This window comes from Clarias gariepinus, chromosome 6, assembly GCF_024256425.1.
Source record: "Clarias gariepinus isolate MV-2021 ecotype Netherlands chromosome 6, CGAR_prim_01v2, whole genome shotgun sequence".
Classification (NCBI taxonomy): Eukaryota; Metazoa; Chordata; class Actinopteri; order Siluriformes; family Clariidae; genus Clarias; species Clarias gariepinus.
Window position 1 is genome coordinate 17,213,145 of NC_071105.1, and position 20,263 is coordinate 17,233,407.

Here is a 20,263-nt window from a genome sequence, read left to right on the forward strand (position 1 = left end):
AGAAATCTCTCGCTCCTAATTACTTAAATTCTTATTGGTGTAAAATTCGATAACATTTGCACTAATACACATGCATTTGACCAAGCACAAGCATGCATCCTACACTTACAATGCAGTTATATTTGAAAAAAAGCTACTGATGTTTTTTAAGACTTGGTGGAAAAGGCTGCCAGAACATGGGAATATTTCAAGTGATTTATCATATAGACGCACACACATTTTGGAAATTCGATTTTTTCAACTGCATAATCTTTTATCTGTTGGATCATCCGAATGCTTCATTTTTACAAAATGGACAATAAAATGTTCTTTCTTTTTTAATATATATATATATATATATATATACACAAGAAAATCTTTTGATATCCACCCAATTAACCTGCTTTGAATCTAGAGACTTTCTTCCAGCTGTTTGCCTCAGGTCAGTGTGCAGGTTCATCCTTTTATCTGCTGTAATCCTATTAGCTATGATAACTTTTAAAAGATTGTAACTTATACCTATCTGCTGTGAAATGAGCTGATAAAATCAGCCAGAAGACAGATGATATCCTATAGTATTTCACTGATGAGAGATTGACTGGACCATTAAACTGGACCATAGAGGTCAGTAGAGGTAAAGTAAGATCAAATGCCTTGAAATAAGCCATACTCATTGGACTCTGAAAGCTTACTGTAAATTTGGAAGACATTTCTCACACTAGAGTGTACATTCTCTTAGTGATTACAGATACCTGGTTTTAATAGACTGACTGTAGTGGAATGTAAAGTAAAAACTGCATAATACAATGCAATAAATGTGGCGTTTCATGACTAGCTAATTATATAATATGAACAGTTGTGATTGCTTTTCATATATTATTACTGCACTAATTCACAGTGCACATTATAATGCTGAATGTCTCATTTATATTTTAGTATTTAAGAGCCTGTTTATTCTAAGTACATATAGCATGCAAAATTAGATTTATAACAGATGGAAAACAATTTTGAAAATGTGTAAAAAGGTAACATTTACAGGCATTCAGACAGCATGAAATGTTTACTGTCCCTCTTCCGAAACATATTAATTTTTGGAGATATACCATTTGGGAAATGCAAAATGATTTACAGAAGTGTAATATTGTCTCTATTAAAATATCCAAAAGTATGCTAGCACAAATAGGTCAGTGTCTAAGAATAAGAGAGAGAATAATATTCAATTGTTTTTTTTTCTTATTATTTTATTATGAAGAGGTGGGTGTACAGTCTGTTTAAAGACAGCCAAAAGAAATCCTTTGATTATGGTGGCCCAAAAAAGACAACGCAATGCAGATGGAAAGTTGTGCTTCAAAATCACTAAACACTTTAATGACAATGACAACACATAACAGGTAACAGACAAAAACAAGGGCATAGCCACTTCAAAAGCGAGCTCCTTGATGACATGGTTTGCCAAAACTACTGTAGTGTAAAAGAACTCAAGGGTTTTGACCTTTACTCCACTGAACACCTTTGGGACAAACTGGAATGCCAACTGCACCCAAGGCCTCCACCCCTGGCATCAATGCCTGACTGTACAAATGCTCTAATGCCTGATTGAGCAAATCCACACAGCCGATCTTACTGCTTCAAAATCTTATGGAAAGACTTGAGTGAGTGGAGGCTGTTATAGTAGCAAAGAGTTCAAAAACTTTGAAAAAGAATGTTCAACTAGAACATATTGGCTTGATGACTAGTTGCCAACATATGTTCAACCAGATTGTGTAGCTATCAATCATAAAAGTTTCATATATGTTGCAGTAACACACTGGCTAATAGAAAATGCCATTTTTACCCAGAGTGGGTGCCGGTTGCTTGGAATTAGAATTTTGATGGCTCCATTGTATTGCATTGTGTCTCCTGTCAGTGTTTTCTAAAAAATGATTTTACTGGAGCAGCATTTTGTAACCATACTACAACTTCATAGCTGAATCAACATGTTAATTTTTTCATTCATCTTCAGTAAGCACTTTAACCTGGTGTATGTCAGAAGGCCAGTAGATCCAGATCCTATACCAGAAACATCAGACACAAGATTTATAGTACAGAGGCATGAGGCAAGAGGCATAGAAATACACACTAGATTTAATGAAAGTTTAGTGTGATGTTTAATGTACACTAATTCACACAATCTAGTGAATCTAGTCTTCCTGTTGGCATGTTTCTGCAAGATGGGAGGTAATCAGGAAAACCCAGTGGAAAAATGCATAAAGAGATTTTCCAAAGAAACTAACCTGAGATCCACGGACTCAGGATTTTACGTTGCCTTTATGCATTTGCAGCACCTTTTTAAAAGGTTGCACGTGTTGCGTTTTTCACCAAAGTGTTTTGTGTATCTTTAAGCTTGCAGTGCATTGGGGTTTGTCAAATCATTTCATGATGAAAAGGACAAAATATGAAATGGTACAAATATTGATTGCATAATTGCTTTTTTTTTTTTTTTAAGAAAATTGAAGATGTGACATGTTTGAAAATACTGAAAGAACCAGAAAGAAGATTTGCACTTTTCGCCTGCACAGAAAATCAGCCACTCTGCTGTCTTGCTTTTGGCTCGGCGTGTACTGAAACCGCTTCAGCAGTTGGTTTGCGATCTTTCAGAGCACTTTCATCATGAGGAGAGAGAAATGGTGGGAGGTGCAGGGAGGGAAGGTGCACAGGGAGCTGAGGAGTAACTGGAACGCAGTGTTTCTTTCTTGGTGCAGTTCTCCCAGAGATCTCGCTAGGCTGCTGGGTTGTGTAGCACAACGGGCATCTATTTGACATTTGTTCTATATTGATTAGCTTGTTGGATATGAATAAGATGCAGATGATGCTCTACTGAATGCTATGTATCCACAGAAAGAGCTTGTCTGTTTGCTCTGGTCACTGTGTGTGGAACTGTGTATTTGACTCGCTTGTGTGGCTGAAATATCCTTAAGTAAATACTGCAAAAACCTGCAGAACCTGCATACAGGAGGAGTTTCGTTGTATTATTTATTCAAGGACCTTTTTTTGTGTGTGTGGCTGAGTATGTTTCTTTTATGAGTTCCAAGTACTCTCTGCTTTGTGATTGCTGCTCCCTTTTTAAAAGGTTTCTGCCCTGAAACACGAATACTGAATGTTAATATATAAAAATCTGTCTCATGTCCTTGTTTAGTCGGGTGCTAACTTATCAGTAGACTTGATTATGATGATTTCTGTGAGACATAATATCACAATGGATAAACAGTTAGTTTTTCCTTTAAGGTCCTTAAAACCTTGATGTGATCAAGCAACGCAACAGACTCAAAGGTCCACAATGCAGTGCATTACAATGTATAACTGCGGTACAGTAGGTGAAATGTATCAATTTCAACAAAAATCGGTTAATAAATTATTAAATTCCTTATCTTCCTGTCCTTAAAAAAAAATATTAAATCTTTTAACCCAAAACATTGTTTTAAGACACTTTAATGAACACTATACAAGCTGGTTATTCTTGTTGTCATAGAAAAACAGGCATTTTTTCCTATAAAACCACGCTACTGGTAAAAAATTTTTTAGAGTTAGCAGGAAAATTCTGGTGTCAAAATGTGGCCATTTATCTTATTACTTCACGGGATCCTATTTCACATATTTTCATAAACAAACTCACACTGGCCATATCTCAGCAACCGGACATGATACAGTAATATAACATTGGAATAAAAATGAAGCAGGAGTCTAAAAATATGCATAATTTAAATCACCCATAATTTGACTTAATACTTTATTTAATGTGACATGTCACATATGACAAGGAGAGTGGCATAGATGGTAGTATCAGTGTAACAGCTGAGACTGTATAATCTTATGTACTTGAGCAGAGCGTCAGAGATCAGGGAAATAAAGCACTAAAGCACGGCTGCATTAGACCCTTAAGGCAGAAAAGAAATAAGGGCTCAATTTAACTGATGCGAATACAGTATCTGCGTGGGTCTGTGAGTTAACACACTCTCCCAGTGCTTGGTGGGTTTCCTCTGCGTACTTTGGTTACCTCCCACAGACATGCAGATTAGGCTAATTGGCATTCCCAAATTGTGAATGTGTGTGTGCAGGATAAAGCGGTATAGACAATAGCGAGTGAGTGTGTGTGTGTGGGCGTGTGTGTGTGTGTGTGTGTGTGTGTGTATGTGTGTTTGTGTGTGTGTGTTTGCCCTGAGATGGATTGGCACTCTGTCCAGGGTATACGCTCCCTTGCGCCCAAAGTCTCCTGGGATTGTTTAAAAGCATTGCATGTTTGTAATAAATGGAATTTTATTACAAAATAAATCCTAGATGCTGTTAAAGATTACATTAGAATTATAAAGATTAATATGCATATATTTTAGGGTGTATCTTTTTTTAGTGGTCCATATGGACATGCTGTATCTGCTTTACAGTGGCACCTCCCTGAGATCCAGTAACTAAGCTCTATGTCACATCACATTTCAATGCGTAGGCGTTTACAGACACTCCTATGGCTTGCTAGTTTTAAATGACAACTCCAAACCAGAAACCTGACATGCACCATTATGTTCTTCCGGACGCCAGATCACAACAGCACAAAATATGTACAACTGAATGTACAGCCACTCCTTAAACTCAGAATGCAAAGTAGAGCGCAAAACAACAGAAAAACAGACAGAAATTGTGTGCCAGCACAAGGTTGGCTACCTCTTTGATGAAATGTGTGTGCGTCATGCTCATAATATCTCCCCCTCATTTCTTCTTCAGCTTCTTCAGCTCTAAATTCGGCAAGCACCTTCATTTTTCATTACCCATTGAGTACTTACATAATATCTAGCAAAGGTCCTTTTCCTTCCTTTTTTCTCTGTCTCTTAGCCAATATGGGAGTCTGATCTCAGAAGGTTCCAAACCCTGTGTAATTTAGTTGCAGTTTTAATTGTTTTAGGTAAATGTGGATTTAATTAGAATGTATCACAACAACCATGAACATGCATGCTTAAAAATGTAACTATTATATATCTTAATTTTCCAAGCAGTAGTGAAAGCCTTATTCTTGCCCTTATGCTGTGACCCTGAGTACAGGATAAAGCATATAGATATAAATCATGTACAGTAAGAAAAAATCTCTTGTGGAAAAATAAACATGTAAGGAGTCCTAAAGATGTAAAGCTCAAACTTAGCTGAGATTGTTCCTGTTCTACATTTAAGCATTTGGCAGACACACTTATCCAGAACGATTTACATTTTTATCTTATTATACATCTGAGCAGTTGAGGGTTAAGGGCCTTGCTCAAGGGATCATGAGGGACAACTGGGATGGTCATGGGATTTGAACTTGGGACCTTCCGAACTATAGTCCAAGGCCTTAACCACTGAGCAGAAACCCTTTCTGAAAGTGTTATTTCAGAAGAAAAATGTGTAATAAAAGCATGTGTGAAAGGAAGATCAAATATGTTCACAAGAATAGCCTTATAAGAGTGAAACTGTTTTTTCTGCCAGTAAGACTGGTGGAGAGTGTGGAATGGTGGCTTAGTGGTTAGCACTGTCGCCCTGCACCTTCAGGATCTGGGTTTAATACCTGCCTTCAGTCTGTTTGTGTGGTGCATTTTCTCTTGGTGCTCTGGTTTCCTTTCATTGTCCAAAGACATGCGGATTAGGCAAATTGGTATTCCCCAATTGCCTGTAGTGTGTGTGTGTGACCTGCAATGGATTGGCACCCTGTCCAGTATGTACCCCGCCTTGTGCCCTACATCTCCTGTCTGTATACAGGATAAAGCGGTATAGACGATGAGTGAGTGAGAGTGGCAACTGACTAAAGCTACGTTCACATTACAAGCCACTTTGATCAATATCAGTCAGATCAGAGTTGCATGTAATGCCAGTTTATATTCACAGTTACAGAAATGACTTTTATTTGTCCTTTAAAACGGCACACTAGTGCACTTTGATGTATCTGGGTTAAAACACGTCATGAGTTCATGCAACCACTTATTCATTTCAAACAATGGATGTGATTTTTACGAAAAATATGCTTTGGATTTTGCTCTGGAGGAAACAAACAGTTAGTCGGCTGTATTTGAGGTCCAGAAGAAGGAAGAAACCAGATGACTCACTTAAGATGTTTCATCTGCTATTGCTAGCAATCCTATGAAATACGCTCACTGCCGGTACTCACTGATGTCAGCGAGCACTCTAATGCTAGCACAGAGGCAAAAAGTCACATGAATTCCGATCTGTCAGTTCTCATTTAAGTCACATGACCAGCATATCGGACACATATCTGATATAGATATCTGATCTGCAAAATATCAAATTTGTGCATTCAGACAACCCTAAAAATATCAGATTCATATCATGTTAGCATAAAAAAAAAAAAAAATTAATTAATTTTCTTCAGGGTGATAATATAAAAAAGCCTGAATGATCCTCACTATTAAAGTGTGTGCTCCCAGGAATAGCTTGGTAACAGAACATAACCAAGATTTGACCCAACAACACAAAGAAAAAAACGAGGCGCTTCGCTCACATACAGTACACATTTACATTGCAGCCATTTATAGACTCAAATGAACCGGATTAAAGACAATAACCTCCATCAAAAATATTTTTTAAATACAACGAGAATAAAAACAAAAAAGTGTTGCAATGAATGTGTTTGCTGGTGTTGTTGCATATGTAAATAAAAGCCATTTTACAGGCTTTCATTTACAAATGCATATTTATATTCTCTTGGCATCGGTGAAGCAGTTGTGCAGCGAACAAATGTAAATCAACTTTAAAAACATGGTGATAATTCTAAAAAAACGTCTCATTATTCGGCCACTAAGTCATACTGTAATTCAAGGAAATGGGCTTGTTATTGTGACTTAATAAATGGATTTGTTTTTCCTCCAAGTGGCAAAAACATGCTTCCATAGACTATTGGTTAAATAAGAGTAAAGGCAGATTGGGGGGAAAAAATGAAGATGAATATTAAGCAAAGGAGATTTGTTGGAATATGGGCAGGGAAAGAATAATCCTGGTCAGATGCTTTTTAAGGCAGACTGTGGACTGGCAAAATCTTGGCTTGTCTATTCTTGTTTCCAGTCCAAGCGATATACAAGAAATAAAAAGAAATAAGTATGTGTGAGTGAAAACTTATGCTAGGTTACATAAAGAAATATGGGTGCCTGGTGTACGTTGGATCAAAATAGAATTTCCGACTTGACTAAAGGGGCCGCCTTCATAGTCAGACTTTTAGCAAAAAAATTGGTGATGGTAAGTCACACTTTCTCAGTGTACTTCACACTAACAGAGACTGGCCATCTGTACAAGTGTGCATGTGTGTATGTGTTCTCTACCCTTGTGCTGACATACCAAGGCTGATTTATGTTTGTCCTTTTTAGTCCTGTGTAGTGAATCTAGCTGTGCTAGAGCAATCCTTAATAAGGTTGTTTTGAAAAAAAGGATCGTAAGGTAAGATGTAGGCGGAGATGCAGCATGAGCCATGCCTCAATGCCAGACATAACGAATGAGTGAAACCAGTGACAGAAAATCATTAACTAAATAGGAACTCACATGCTTTTAACGCAGTTAAGAAAGCAACCTGTGTGACCTGTGCTTTTGTTCTGACTCACTGCATCCATGTACACTTTTGCTTCCCAGTGAGACTAATACCTACAGATAGATACATGAGAATTAAAAAAAATGTTTTCATTAGATACTTTTTGGAGAGAATAACATGCACTAGATGTCCAAACATTATATAGCCATACGGTATGACCATCACACCCTTTTGTGCTTTTGGACAGATTTAGTCCCCCTTTGCTATTATAATAACCTGCACACTTCTGTGAGAGATTTCCACTAGATTCTGGGGTGTGACTTTAGGGATTTACCCAAGAGCATTAGTGAGGTCAGGCATTGATGTTAGAAGTCGTGGTGCCCAGTCAGTGTTTCAGTTTATCCCAAAGGTGTTCAGTGAGGTTAAGGTGAGTGTCACTCGCATTTGTCCTCTCCAGAACCACCATGTCTTCATGGAGTACTGTCATCCTGAACCATGCCTTAGGCCTCTTAGTTCCATTGAAGGAAAACTGTAATGTTACAGATGTCCTCTCCTGTTGGGTGTTTTCAAATTTGTGTCAACAGTCTGTATAAGAACCACAAAAGTGTAAAATAGTCAGGTGTCCACAAATAATGTAGATAATTTTAGATACTTTAAGCACAGTATAATGAAACCCAGAGTTAAAAATCTGAATGGGGCAAAGGTTTTAAAGAAGACAGTACAGCCCACTGCAGTCGTTCAGCGAGTGGAATGCCTGATCCTTGAAAATTGACTTGTGGAACTTCATTTAACTTGTGGAAGCACCCTTTTTACATGTCACTCACTCACTCATTGTCTACAGTATATCACTTTATTCTGCATTCAGGGTCACAGGGGTCTGGAGCCTTTCCAGGAGACTTACAGTAGGGCACAAGCCAGGTACACCCTAGACAGAGTGTCAGTTCATCGCACTTATTCACACTTATTCAAACGCTACAGACTATTTGGGAATGCTAATCAGCCTGACCTGCATGTCTTTGGACTCTGGGAGGAAACTAAAGTATCCAGAGGAAACCCACCAAGCGCAGCGAGGAAAACCAAGCAAACTCCATACACACAAGGGCAGGAATCAAACCTGGCCGGGAATCAAACCCGCGCAAGGCGACAGTGTTAACCACCAAGCCAGTGTGCCACCTCCTATTACTTACATATGGTTTTAGTAATATTATTAAAAGAACAAGGAATAATTTGAAGATTTGGAATCTCATCAAAGGTGCAAGTAAGCATATACAACAATACCCTAAGGAAAAATTGCGTGTTTGTTCTATAGTCATAAAACTAGGGAAGTGAACATGAGATATATTAATCGGAAATCTGCGGCATTTCATGTGTTTTCCCAGGCAGCAGTGAATGAGCACTGCTCAGATGCACAAACCCAGTTAGTAGACATTTGAAAAACTCGAATGACTGAAACCTTTTACTTTCATACAAAAGCCTGTATTTCTCTCATTCATATCTCCCAGAGCAAAAACATACCTAAGAGACCATTAATTACATTTTCATTTTGCTATTTTCCACTGTTCACATCACAGAGACAGGTTCAGTAACTCTGAGAGGACTAATAATGCATGTGTGTCCATTTCTATGCCAGAGAGAGCGAGGACATTAGCAGAGAGATGAACACACAGATGGTGCTGTAATGCCTCACAGGCACACTCTACATGGTACTTTTCCACCTTCCTCCCACACCAGAATCTATCTCACATGCATGCAAACTCTCACACACTCACATCCTTTCCTGTTCTCCTACACACAAATACACACACCCCAGAATGTTTATTTCTCTAGAGAACACTAGACCACAACCAATTAAACATCGAGTCGCTGCAGGCACCGTAATGGATGACTCCGATTCTCCTAATTCTGACACACAAAACAGTTTCCTTCTTATTACACAGTAATTTTCTATTTTCCTTTATTTATATTTAATTTCAAATATTTTAAGCACATCACACAGCAGAATCTCCATTCTGAAAAGAGAACCACATTCCGGGTCATAATGTTTCATAACTATAATAATAATAATAATAATAATAATAATAATTCGTATTATTATTATTACTGTTGTTGGTATTTCACCTAACAATTGTTAATTTCTGTACTTTACATTTATACATATGAAACTAGTTATTTTTTATGAAAAATATAGAGAAAAACAAAGAAAACACCAATATTTAAATATATTTATATGTATCTTATTTAGAAAGATATGTGTAATATGGATTATTCTTGTTTTTTCCCACACACCTGATGAGAGAGGTCTGTTAATCAGTTTATCAGCTGTCTCACTGTGTGTTTATTACCTGATTTATTATGCACATTCTTATTGTTTCTCTTATTAACTTTCTCTTTCGTTTTTGCAGTAATTTATTTTTCATATTTATTTCTCCTTTTCGTAATAAGCACAGTTAATGAACTCCTGTTAATGAGCCACCCTTAAATGAGCTTCTGTTAATGAACCTGTTCACACTCTAAGACCAAACAGATGAGCTCAACTGTGTCATTAGCAATTATCGGTTTTCTTCATTAGCATATCTTTCTGCTTGTCAGTCTGTAAATATATGAATTCTGAGTGAATGTTTTTTGCAAACTTAAAGTAAAGTAAAGTTAAGATTGGGTGCAATGGAACTATAAGCACTACTTTACTGCAAAAAAACAGCATCTTAGCAAGTGAAATATTTTTTAATTTAGCTAAAACTATCCATAATTTCTTATAATAAGTTTACAACAATCTAAATATAAGTTATTTTTAGTCAAATTTTACTAAATGTTTGAGCAATTATGTTTTGTTTTATTGGCAGAGAATTTTCCTTCTTTTAAGAAATCAATTCCTAAAACTAGCAAAATTATCTGCCAATAGAATAAGATTCTTTTTTGCTAAAATTAGATTTTTAGTAAAAGTCTGATTGGTATAATACAATATATAATATTATTCTATTAATCTTTTATTTGGATTGGATTGATCTTTATTTAAGAAAGTGTAGATAAGGTTAATTCTATTCAACATATTTTCAGTTGCTTTTAAATACGTTTAAATTTATTCATGCAGTGTTAAATAAAACACTTGTTAAACTGGATTTTGGTTACTTGGCATGTTTTCCAGCATAACTATGTTTCCAAAAGCTTGAAAGTGACAATTGCCTTGTGAAATAGGGAACTTGATTGTAAAGATGGGCAAATAAATAATGAGTCATTTAAACAAGTCCATTAACCTTTCTGCTACAATTGGACCTGGGAAAAATCAATACTGTAATGTGATAGTTGTAGCATGCTGTGTAAAGTAAAGCGCTAGTAAGGTCTATTGTTTATTATGCTGTGCTGTGGCAGTTTAGCTGGCCAAATAAGTAGCATAGCTCGCAGTGTTTAAAACAGATATATGAATGGTTTGTATTTGTTGCTATCTGTACTTGCTAACTTTATTTACTGGAAGTCCTGTCCCTTGGAGCACACTGTGCTGCTGTATATCTTAACAAGAGAGTGGCTCCTAGTTGCCTTTTTGAAGCCCTCATTAGTGTATTCTCTTTTAAGGGCAGTTACATATTACAGAAAAACTTTCCTGTAATCAAAATGGTTTCAAGCCTACTGCAGCAGTCTGGCATTCACGATTTATATAAAACTTTTGTCATTGACAGAACAGTTTAATTATAATTTTGTGGTGTCCTAGAGTAATATACTATACAGCCTATTTGCACCTGGATGTAATTTTCTCTTTTGGGGGCAAGGTTTAGATGTTGATGGTTCTGAACATTTACTAGATTATTTTAAACAGAAATGCTGTTTACTGTCAAGCTGTTAACTACATAACACCAGGATAGCTGCATTATTTTGTGTGGCTGTCGTATTTGCTAATGCTAATTGGCAAGGGTAAGGCGTGTATACACCATCATCAGCCAATTACACTACATAATATTAACACATTAACATTGATTATAAATGATATATCAGTAAACTGGTGACAGGATCATGGGCACCCATGGCTCACCCATGCCCTAGGAGACCAAAAGCTAGCCTATCTGGTCCAATGCAGCACAAATCAGTAGAAAAAGCCAATCATAATACAAAGATATCAAAACCTTTCCAGGTTAGTACACCACAGCCTGCCACGCACACATAACCCAGCAGGCGAAAGATTTTGGCTAAGGCAAAAAAGTCCAAGTCTGCCTACAAATTCTCCAGACCCCAGTTCAATCAATCATCCATGGGATATGCCGGACAAACAAGTCCGATCCACAGAGGCACCACCCCACAACACACAGCCCCCAAAGGATCTTCTATCAACATCCTGGTCCCAGACACCACAGCACACCCTCAAGGGGCCAGATATGCCACTCAGCACAAGGGGAACATACACAACACTGGGCATAATGATTTCCATTGTAATGTTATGGTTGATAGGTGTACATATAGTATAATATACAGTATATAATGTACAGGATAACTGTTATCGTCTGCCCTGTTGTTAAAAATTCACAATGCCTTCATGTTTGAGCCTTGTTTCAACTTACTATACACCTGATCCAGGTAAACAAACAGTACTGGAAATAGCTGGCTCAAATGTGTCAAAAGCTGAAATAGAAAACTCTAGACTGATTGGACACCCTTGAGAACAGTGCTGAGAACCCATCTCTTATTTTTTCTTCTCTGGCACAAAAGAAATGGGGAAGAGATTCTTTAGTGCAGAGTTAAAGTATGTGGTTTTATAAGATGTGAAATGAATAGAACATACTGGAGGCAAACAAGACAGTGTATTTTGTTTTTTGACAAGAGGCCACACTGATTAAGAGAGTCTTGATTCATCACTGCATAAATCTTTTTTCTTCTTCTGGGTTCATCTTCTTCAAACTCATTGGTATGGGGCTAAATTGGACATTACTACAAACCCCTAAAAAAAAAATCCATAAAAATATACATGAAATCTACCATAGCAGACAGAACCAATCAATGTGTAAAGAAAATATTAATTCATGGATTTTGTCCTAGACTCTTCTTTTCACCGGTTCTCTCTCTCTCTCTCTCTCTCTCTCTCTCTCTCTCTCTCTCACGCTCTCATTGTGTGTTTGTGTTATCATGGCTTAGCCACTGAGGCAGTTTTGTTTTCTCTTTTTCCCTAGATCACCAAGCAGCAGCTTCAGACCACCAAGGATCGCTTTGAGTCTTTTCTCAAAGGAGACACTCAGATTGTGGCAGATGAGGCCTTCATCAATGCAGTTCAGAGCTACTTTGAGGTACAGACAGAATCCTCCATTTTGTTCGCCTTTATCAGTATACTAACAGTATACTGTTTTTATATTTCTTCCTCCATGGTGTGGTAGTAAAAATATACCCTGTGATATTTAGTCTGGCAATAAAATATGGTAGATGTTTAATATAAAATTATATTTTGGTTCCAGCCTAGATAGTCCTAGATAATGGTGCCGTGCAATAGAATATACTAAACAATATAATTAAAAAACAGCTTTTGATGTTTTATGATACTATAAAATATTTCATAGTGTTATTATGTTAGAATTGCATTCCATTTTGTTATCATCAGCAAACACCTGGGTTATGACATGACTTAGTATAAGAAAATGAGCATCGAGGTAACGGCTTTAAACAGCCCTCATGGCATACAAATGACTTTTTTTTTAGCCCATATGCATGTTTTGCATATAAAGTATTGCTGTAGTTGTCACTACTGTATGTCATAATGTCATTCTCTGGTGTTGCTTTGGTTTGGATTTCTACAGTTGCTAATTATCTTGTGCTAATAAACATGTCGAAGAATCACAGATTGTATAACTAAGACCATGAGTTTAGGATTATGGTGCAGCTCTTGCTTAAATATGAAGATTGTGCATCATTGTTTTGTGAGCATAGTTATTAGGTCCAAGCACAAGGCGCTTGGAATCTTTTATTTTTATTTTATTTTTTTAGCCATAAAAACATTTAGCTTCACTTGTTTAGGTTTGTAGTCCTTAATCCTACCTTAGTAAACTATACTAAGACTTATCTAAGATGGTGTGTCTGCATTAAATCGTGACCAGCATCAGCTAATCAGATTTCAGCAGGCATTTAACAAGGTCAACCATAATATAATTTCTAGTATATAAGCGCTAGTAACTGACCACTGGGGGATCTGTTTCTAAACAACATGTAGAGCCCTTATAATGCTGCTTTAGCTAGATGGCTAGCTAGCTACTGTAGATAGCTAGATAGATAGAAATCCCAAAGGAAATTCCAGATGAGTGATAAATTTACAAATTTTACATGACAAATTTATACTGCTCAAAAAAGTTAAGGGATGGCTTTGATCTCAAGGGATGTTCAAGTCAAACTGGGACAAAGTGTTTCCTTAATTTGTTGAGCAGTATCCAAGGACACACACATAAATGCAGATAGAAATGCATTTAAAAGAAAAGATTTTCCATTGTGTATTGTATACAGTGTACGAGGGCTGCAACAACTAATCACAAACAAACGCTAATTATCGATAATGAAATTCGTTGTCAATTAGTCGTTGTCCGTTATCGGTCCGTTAGTTGGGCTGCTCACGTCACTGAGGAGCGTGACCACAAGATGCACAACTACACAAAGATACACACAGATACACAGCCGCTCGCCCAATGGTGGTTACAGAAGCGCCTGCAGGAAAAAGCGTGCGCCCCAAGTCCTCCAAGGTATGGGAGAAATTTACATTAAATGCCTCTAAGCCGTCTAAGAAGACGGTAACCTGCACGCTATGCAAGACCGAGCTTTCATGGCATGTCAAAGAAAACTTGTTAGTGTTACGGATGGGGAAACAGCAGCAGGGTCAGTAAAAACTGTATCTCTTCATCGTGTAAAAGTTGTATAGTTTAAGTTCATTTGTTTAAACTGTTTACTAACTTCGGGACAGTCGCGCTAGATCTGTTCATGTGCTACTCGCTAGCATCACATTGCGCAATCACCTCATGAGCGATAGTGATTAGTTAAATGGCGCTATTTTAGATTAGCTTAAATTACACGGTGCGAATAACAGTAGAATATTACATTTAGTGATTGTTGTGGTTTTCAGCGAATGCAAATAACAGTACATTTGTGACTGTTAGCTTTTTACATTTCTACAGGTTTTTTTATAGTCCACTACAAAGTTAACTAAGTTTTACTTATGCATACATCATTTTATTATACAAAATTACATTATTTTAGCTGTATATATCTTAACAACTGAATATGTCAGTGTATTTTTTAAACAATATATATTTCATTTAGGGTTTAAAATGTCAATATTAAAGATCATTAAACTCTATATGTGGCTTTTGCATTTTTAAAAGTTTTTTTTTTATACATAAATAATACCCTGATTTATGTTTTTTATAGTTATAAGCAAAACATCAAATGAAAGAAGCATTAAGGTTTTATCCGAATAATCGGCCAACTAATCAATTATCAAAAATAATCGTTAGTTGCAGCCCTATATATATGTATTTATTTATTATATATATATAATTTGATATTTCTTGCATGTAAAAAGAAACAATGCGAAGGAGATTTTACGATGGACTGATTGACTTGGGGTAAAAAATCCTGCCTTCCTTACTCCCCGATCCCACACCAAGTGATAAACAAACCACCTCGTTGCAAGTGTCTCAAAGATGGCGATGAGGTGATTACTAAGGTAGAAGTTTTTCTCAATAGCCAAAAAGAAGGATTCATTAAAGACAGCTCATCCATCGTTTGGAGAAGAACATTTGTTTTCATTACATTAATTTTTCTTAGAAATAATAATTTTATGATTGCCACCTGTATCATTAAAGAAGTGGTTACATTAAATAAAATTAAAAACCTCTGGTCTCTTTGTAACACAGGAGGTGTAAGGACCTACAGTATCAACGCTCTGCTGGTTATGGACTCAGTGTATTCGGAGCTTAGACACACACACACACCAATAACACACACTGTGATCATGACAGATCGGCCATCACTTTACAGCATCACTGCACATAAAGTGTGTGTGCATGTGCGTCAGTGGTACCACAGTATTAACATGCAAACCATTTGGCTTTTGTGACCAATGTCAGAAAGCAACTACAGAAATAATATAAATGGTTTGATAGATGTTGATGATATGACTATGATTCTATCATATACAAGAAATCATAATCAAAAATTCTATCCTGATCTGAATATCAAACCCTTTTTTAATTAATAGGATGGCATTTTCTAACCATTACTATAGTCACGTTCATCTGGAGTTAATTTCCAAAGTAGCTTAGACACTTTATGCACAGGTAGAAAGCGACATGTGGCAAATCAGCTTTTGGAGTGGTACCAGACAGCAATTTAGAGCCCAATTCGTCTTCCTGAATACAGCAGTGGAGAGGGACTTTTAAAGTAGGGAAAAGCAGCTGCCAGATCTAGCAGACTTTCTCAATGTGGAAAAAACTGACATAAATCACATTTCACTCGCAAGCCTATATAACTCAATTTGAGACATGGGTAGGAGAAAGATTGTGTGTGTGTGTGTGTGTGTGTGTATGTTTGTGTGTATGTTTGTGTCTGTTTGTGTGTATGTTTGTGTCTGTTTGTGTGTTTGTGTGTGTGGTTCAGGGGGCGGGGGACGGAAAGTCTGGATGTTAGTCATCCCCTTTAAACCTCACTCGACTGCCACTGCAGCAAGAGCAGAGAACAAATCACACTTCTTTTCCTCTGCCTGTTTTCAGAACGGAAGACAAGAAAAAAATTAAGACTAAATAATTCAAAAAACAAGAGCGATGGAGAAAGGTGGAGAATTTGTAGCTTTTTGAATATAACATTTTTGTTCTCATAATCCTCATCATTACTTTCCATGGCTATAATGACCTTGCTATATTATTATTTCAATATATCACTATAGATGGAGGCAAATCCATCATATTGTAGAAGATTAAACCAAAGTCCAGAGACACAATTTTCACAGGCATATTGCAGCTGGATTTATTATTGATTAACATCATTATGGAGATTACACACTGACTCAAGTGCACTTCTCAGAGAAGCAACGCTCAAAGGTTTATTCAAGCGCAAGTTTTAATTTTCTTTCTATTCTCTCAGTATTTCAGGTGATAAACATGCAAATAATACGACCATAGAGATCGAACATTGCAGTAATATATCTGCAGATATAATATATATGTTTTTTTTTTTTTTTTTTTTAAATAATCATTTAGAAAGAATAGAACTGGAAGAATTATGTAACACTCACTGGCAGTTTCCTGAAGAAGCCACTGCGTGTATCAGCTGTTCAACACATTTTAATCCTTAAAAAGTCAATGTTCGTTCCATACATTTTAAATGTGGTTAAAATATTATTAAAAGATTAGTTTTTAATTATTTAAAAATTTCAGAAATTGACAAATACCAAGTGATTTGGCCACTTTTCTATAGCAGCCCATCTGCCCTATTTAGCTCCATAGAGTAATTAGTACACCTAGTAGTCAAAATTGGGAAATGCATCAAGCACTCACTTTATAAAGAAATCACGCTGTGAATATTTAGACCAATTAATGACAAAGATGAAAGATTTCGAAAGATGATCAAATTGGCCATCAAGATGCCATTTTATAGCAAATCATCATAATTAAATCTAATAAATGTTTACCAGTGTTGGGTGTACTGTAGAGTACTTGGATTATTTTTTTGATGTAACAAGTAATTTAATGCATTAGGTCCGCCATTTACAGTAAGTACTTAGTTATTTAGTTACTTTTTAAAAAATGTAATCTGTTATTCAGACAACTTATGTAATCCTTGAGCCAGATAGACAGCAGTCATTCCCAATTCGTTGGTGTGTGTGTGTGTGTGTGTGTGTGTGTGTGTGTGTGTGTGTGTGTGTGTGTGTGTGTGTGTGTGTGTGTGTGTGTGTGTGTGTGTGAACTACAGTGGAACCTTGTATTTTGAGCATAATTCGTTCCGGAAGCGGGCTCGTATTCCAAAACACTCGTAAAAACCAAATTTAATTTTCCCATAGGATATAATGGAAACTCAAATATTTCATTCCACAGCCCAAAAAATAAATACATAAAAAAAACCAATACAAAATATAAAGTATAAATAAAACAAATTAACCTGCACTTTATCGTAAAAAAAGGAAAAATAAATCCAGACAGATAAGTGTTTCCATTTATGCCCGCAGGCGCTGTATGTTTGTGTGTGTGTGTGTGTGTGTGTGTGTGTGTGTGTGTGTGTGTGTGTGTGCGTGTGTGTGTGTTTGTGTATGTCATAAATACACATTAACGGAAAGACTGTTTTGTCGGAAAAATTAGCAAGGAACATTGCTAATGTGAGCACATACTAAGGAATCACTGCTGTAAAGTAAAACAAACAAACAAATAAACCTGCACTTTACCTTTGAAACGAATCGCGACAGAGCAGTGTTTCTGTGTAGAGCAGAGTGTGTGTGTGCATAATTTGATACCATCTTTCTCTCTCTCTCTTTCTCTCTCTGTCTCTCACATTTAGTGTGTCTGCGTGTTTGTGTGTGTGTGAAGCACCCACTCTCTGCTTCACACAAACATACACTGAAGGCAAGAGAGAGAAAGAGAGAGAGTGTGAACCGGCACGGTGTCAAATTACGCACGCACACACACATAACGCACACACGATTTTTAACCTCTGTAATGAGACTTTCTTTTGCTTTACACACACGCACACGCGTGTTATAAGAAACAGTAGACGTGCGCTGTACACACGCGCTTACAAAAACAAAATAAAATATGATTTACACACACACATGGTCACAGTGTTATAGTAAACAGTACACGTGTGCACGGATGTTAATTATACCAGTGAGAGACGCGTACTAATACCCAATAGATGAGACGATTACCCACAATTCCGCAGCGCAAGAGAGAGAAAAACCATTGGCTCAGTTGTTATTACTTGACGCTCGGCAGCAAAACAAGAAGTGCATGCATGATACATGATACTCGGTACTCGTAAACCAAGACTTGCTCGTTTTTCAAGTCAAAATTTATTACAAACCTTTGCTCGTCTTGCGGAGCACTCGCAAACTGCCTTACTCGCAATCCAAGATTTCTCTGTAGTTACTTTTATCAGAAAGTTACAGTGTAATGTAACTGATTACTTTTTAAAGACGGTCATTTTGTAATGTAAAATTTTTTTAAAATAAATAAATAAATAAATGGTCCCCCAACACAGATGTTTACAAACGAAGGCAAAATGTAAGTGCAGACAGGGTATCTGTGATGTACAGAACCATTTCTGTACTCTTGAAAGAGATCCCAGTCTGTTGTTAGATACATTACTGAGACTGTGTGAGGTAAAGGGGAATTGTGGAGTGGAAAATGTCTACACCCATGTTTTTCACATAAAGAGGGAAAATGTGTCTTTTCCAGCACCTGCCATTTTTACAGCTAGTTTAAGGGCTTTTGTGTGTTTCTTGAGACATATTTGGGCTGGAAATTTTGCTGAAACTGGCTACCCTGTTTTTTGTTATTAGCTCACAGTTGAACTAAGGTACTGTATGTCTAAAACCACTCAAAACATGCTGGATGACTGTATGTTGTAAAATCTCAATGGCTTATTGTGTAGTTCTTCTAAAAATTACATAAAAGTACAGTTTTAGCACAAGTGTGTTAATTTTGTTTCATTTGATGATTAATGTTGTCCTGCACAACCATAATGTAATGTCAGGACCCAATAATGGTGCTAGAATTAGTATTAAATTATTATTGCTAATATTATTATAATGTCATGATATTACTATTACTAACATCACTATAATATGATTACTAATGTTGTTCGTATTGATAAAATTGTTGAAGTAGTAAATAATCCAGGATGTGTAATTAGAGATGTTTCTACACAGTCACCCGGAGACACTCATACGATACAGGATTTTTCAATCATGGGCATGTCCTTGTGTCGGTATGTGGCTTTGGGCATCCAAAGGTTAAAAATTAAGGTTACTTTAGCTCTTCATACCTCTTTGATGAGTCGAGGCATTTGAAAGCACTGTTGCACTGTTCATGACGTGTTCACAAACAGACTGTGATGCCTTTCAAGAGTAATTACTTCAAGGAACAAAAACTGCTGTTTAGCAGCACTTTTGCAATTTTACCTGGACAACAATCTATCAGAATCACATAAGCATATGACACTGCATATATTTTAGTTTCCGGGGTGTCACCATACGAAGCAAATTCATACAATTTTTATTTAATATAAGTTACATATACATATTTTGTGAGGTATCTCATTAACATACTTTAAATTTTAATTTTATCTGGACGTGTGACTCCTAGGTGTTTCTGAAGAGCGATCGTGTGGCTAAGATGGTCCAGACCGGCGGTTTTTCTGCTGTGGACTGCCGTGAAGTGTTCAAGCGCCACATTGAGAAGCGTGTCCGCAGCCTGCCTGAGATTGACGGCTTGAGTAAAGAGACGGTCCTAAGTTCCTGGATGGCTAAGTTTGACACCATCTACCGTGGGGATGAGGACCCACGCAAGGCTCAGCAGCGCATGACCGCTAGTGCCGCATCCGAGCTCATCCTCAGCAAAGACCAGCTCTATGAGATGTTCCAGCAGATCCTTGGCATTAAGAAATTTGAGCACCAACTGCTGTATCAGGCCTGTCAGGTGAGTGTCATGTATAGAGCTATAGTAGTTGGACGAGCAAATGTTAGTTTAGTTATATTGAACATTATGCAAACATGCTTTAGGGAATTTAGCCTTTTCTGATTTTTTCTTTTTATAT

The 20,263-nt window shown here is 36.8% G+C and overlaps 1 protein-coding gene across 11 annotated transcripts in view; it reads left to right on the forward strand.

Moving 5' to 3' along the window:
• Positions 1–20,263, forward strand: part of cadpsb (Ca2+-dependent activator protein for secretion b) — a 92,259-nt gene that overhangs the window by 8,266 nt on the left and 63,730 nt on the right. For all 11 annotated transcript variants that reach the window (XM_053498503.1, XM_053498492.1, XM_053498498.1 and 8 more), the window contains exons 2-3: positions 12,658–12,771; positions 19,813–20,145. In XM_053498503.1, coding sequence (XP_053354478.1) covers positions 12,658–12,771; positions 19,813–20,145 — 447 coding nt within the window. The remainder of the gene's footprint in view (positions 1–12,657; positions 12,772–19,812; positions 20,146–20,263) is intronic.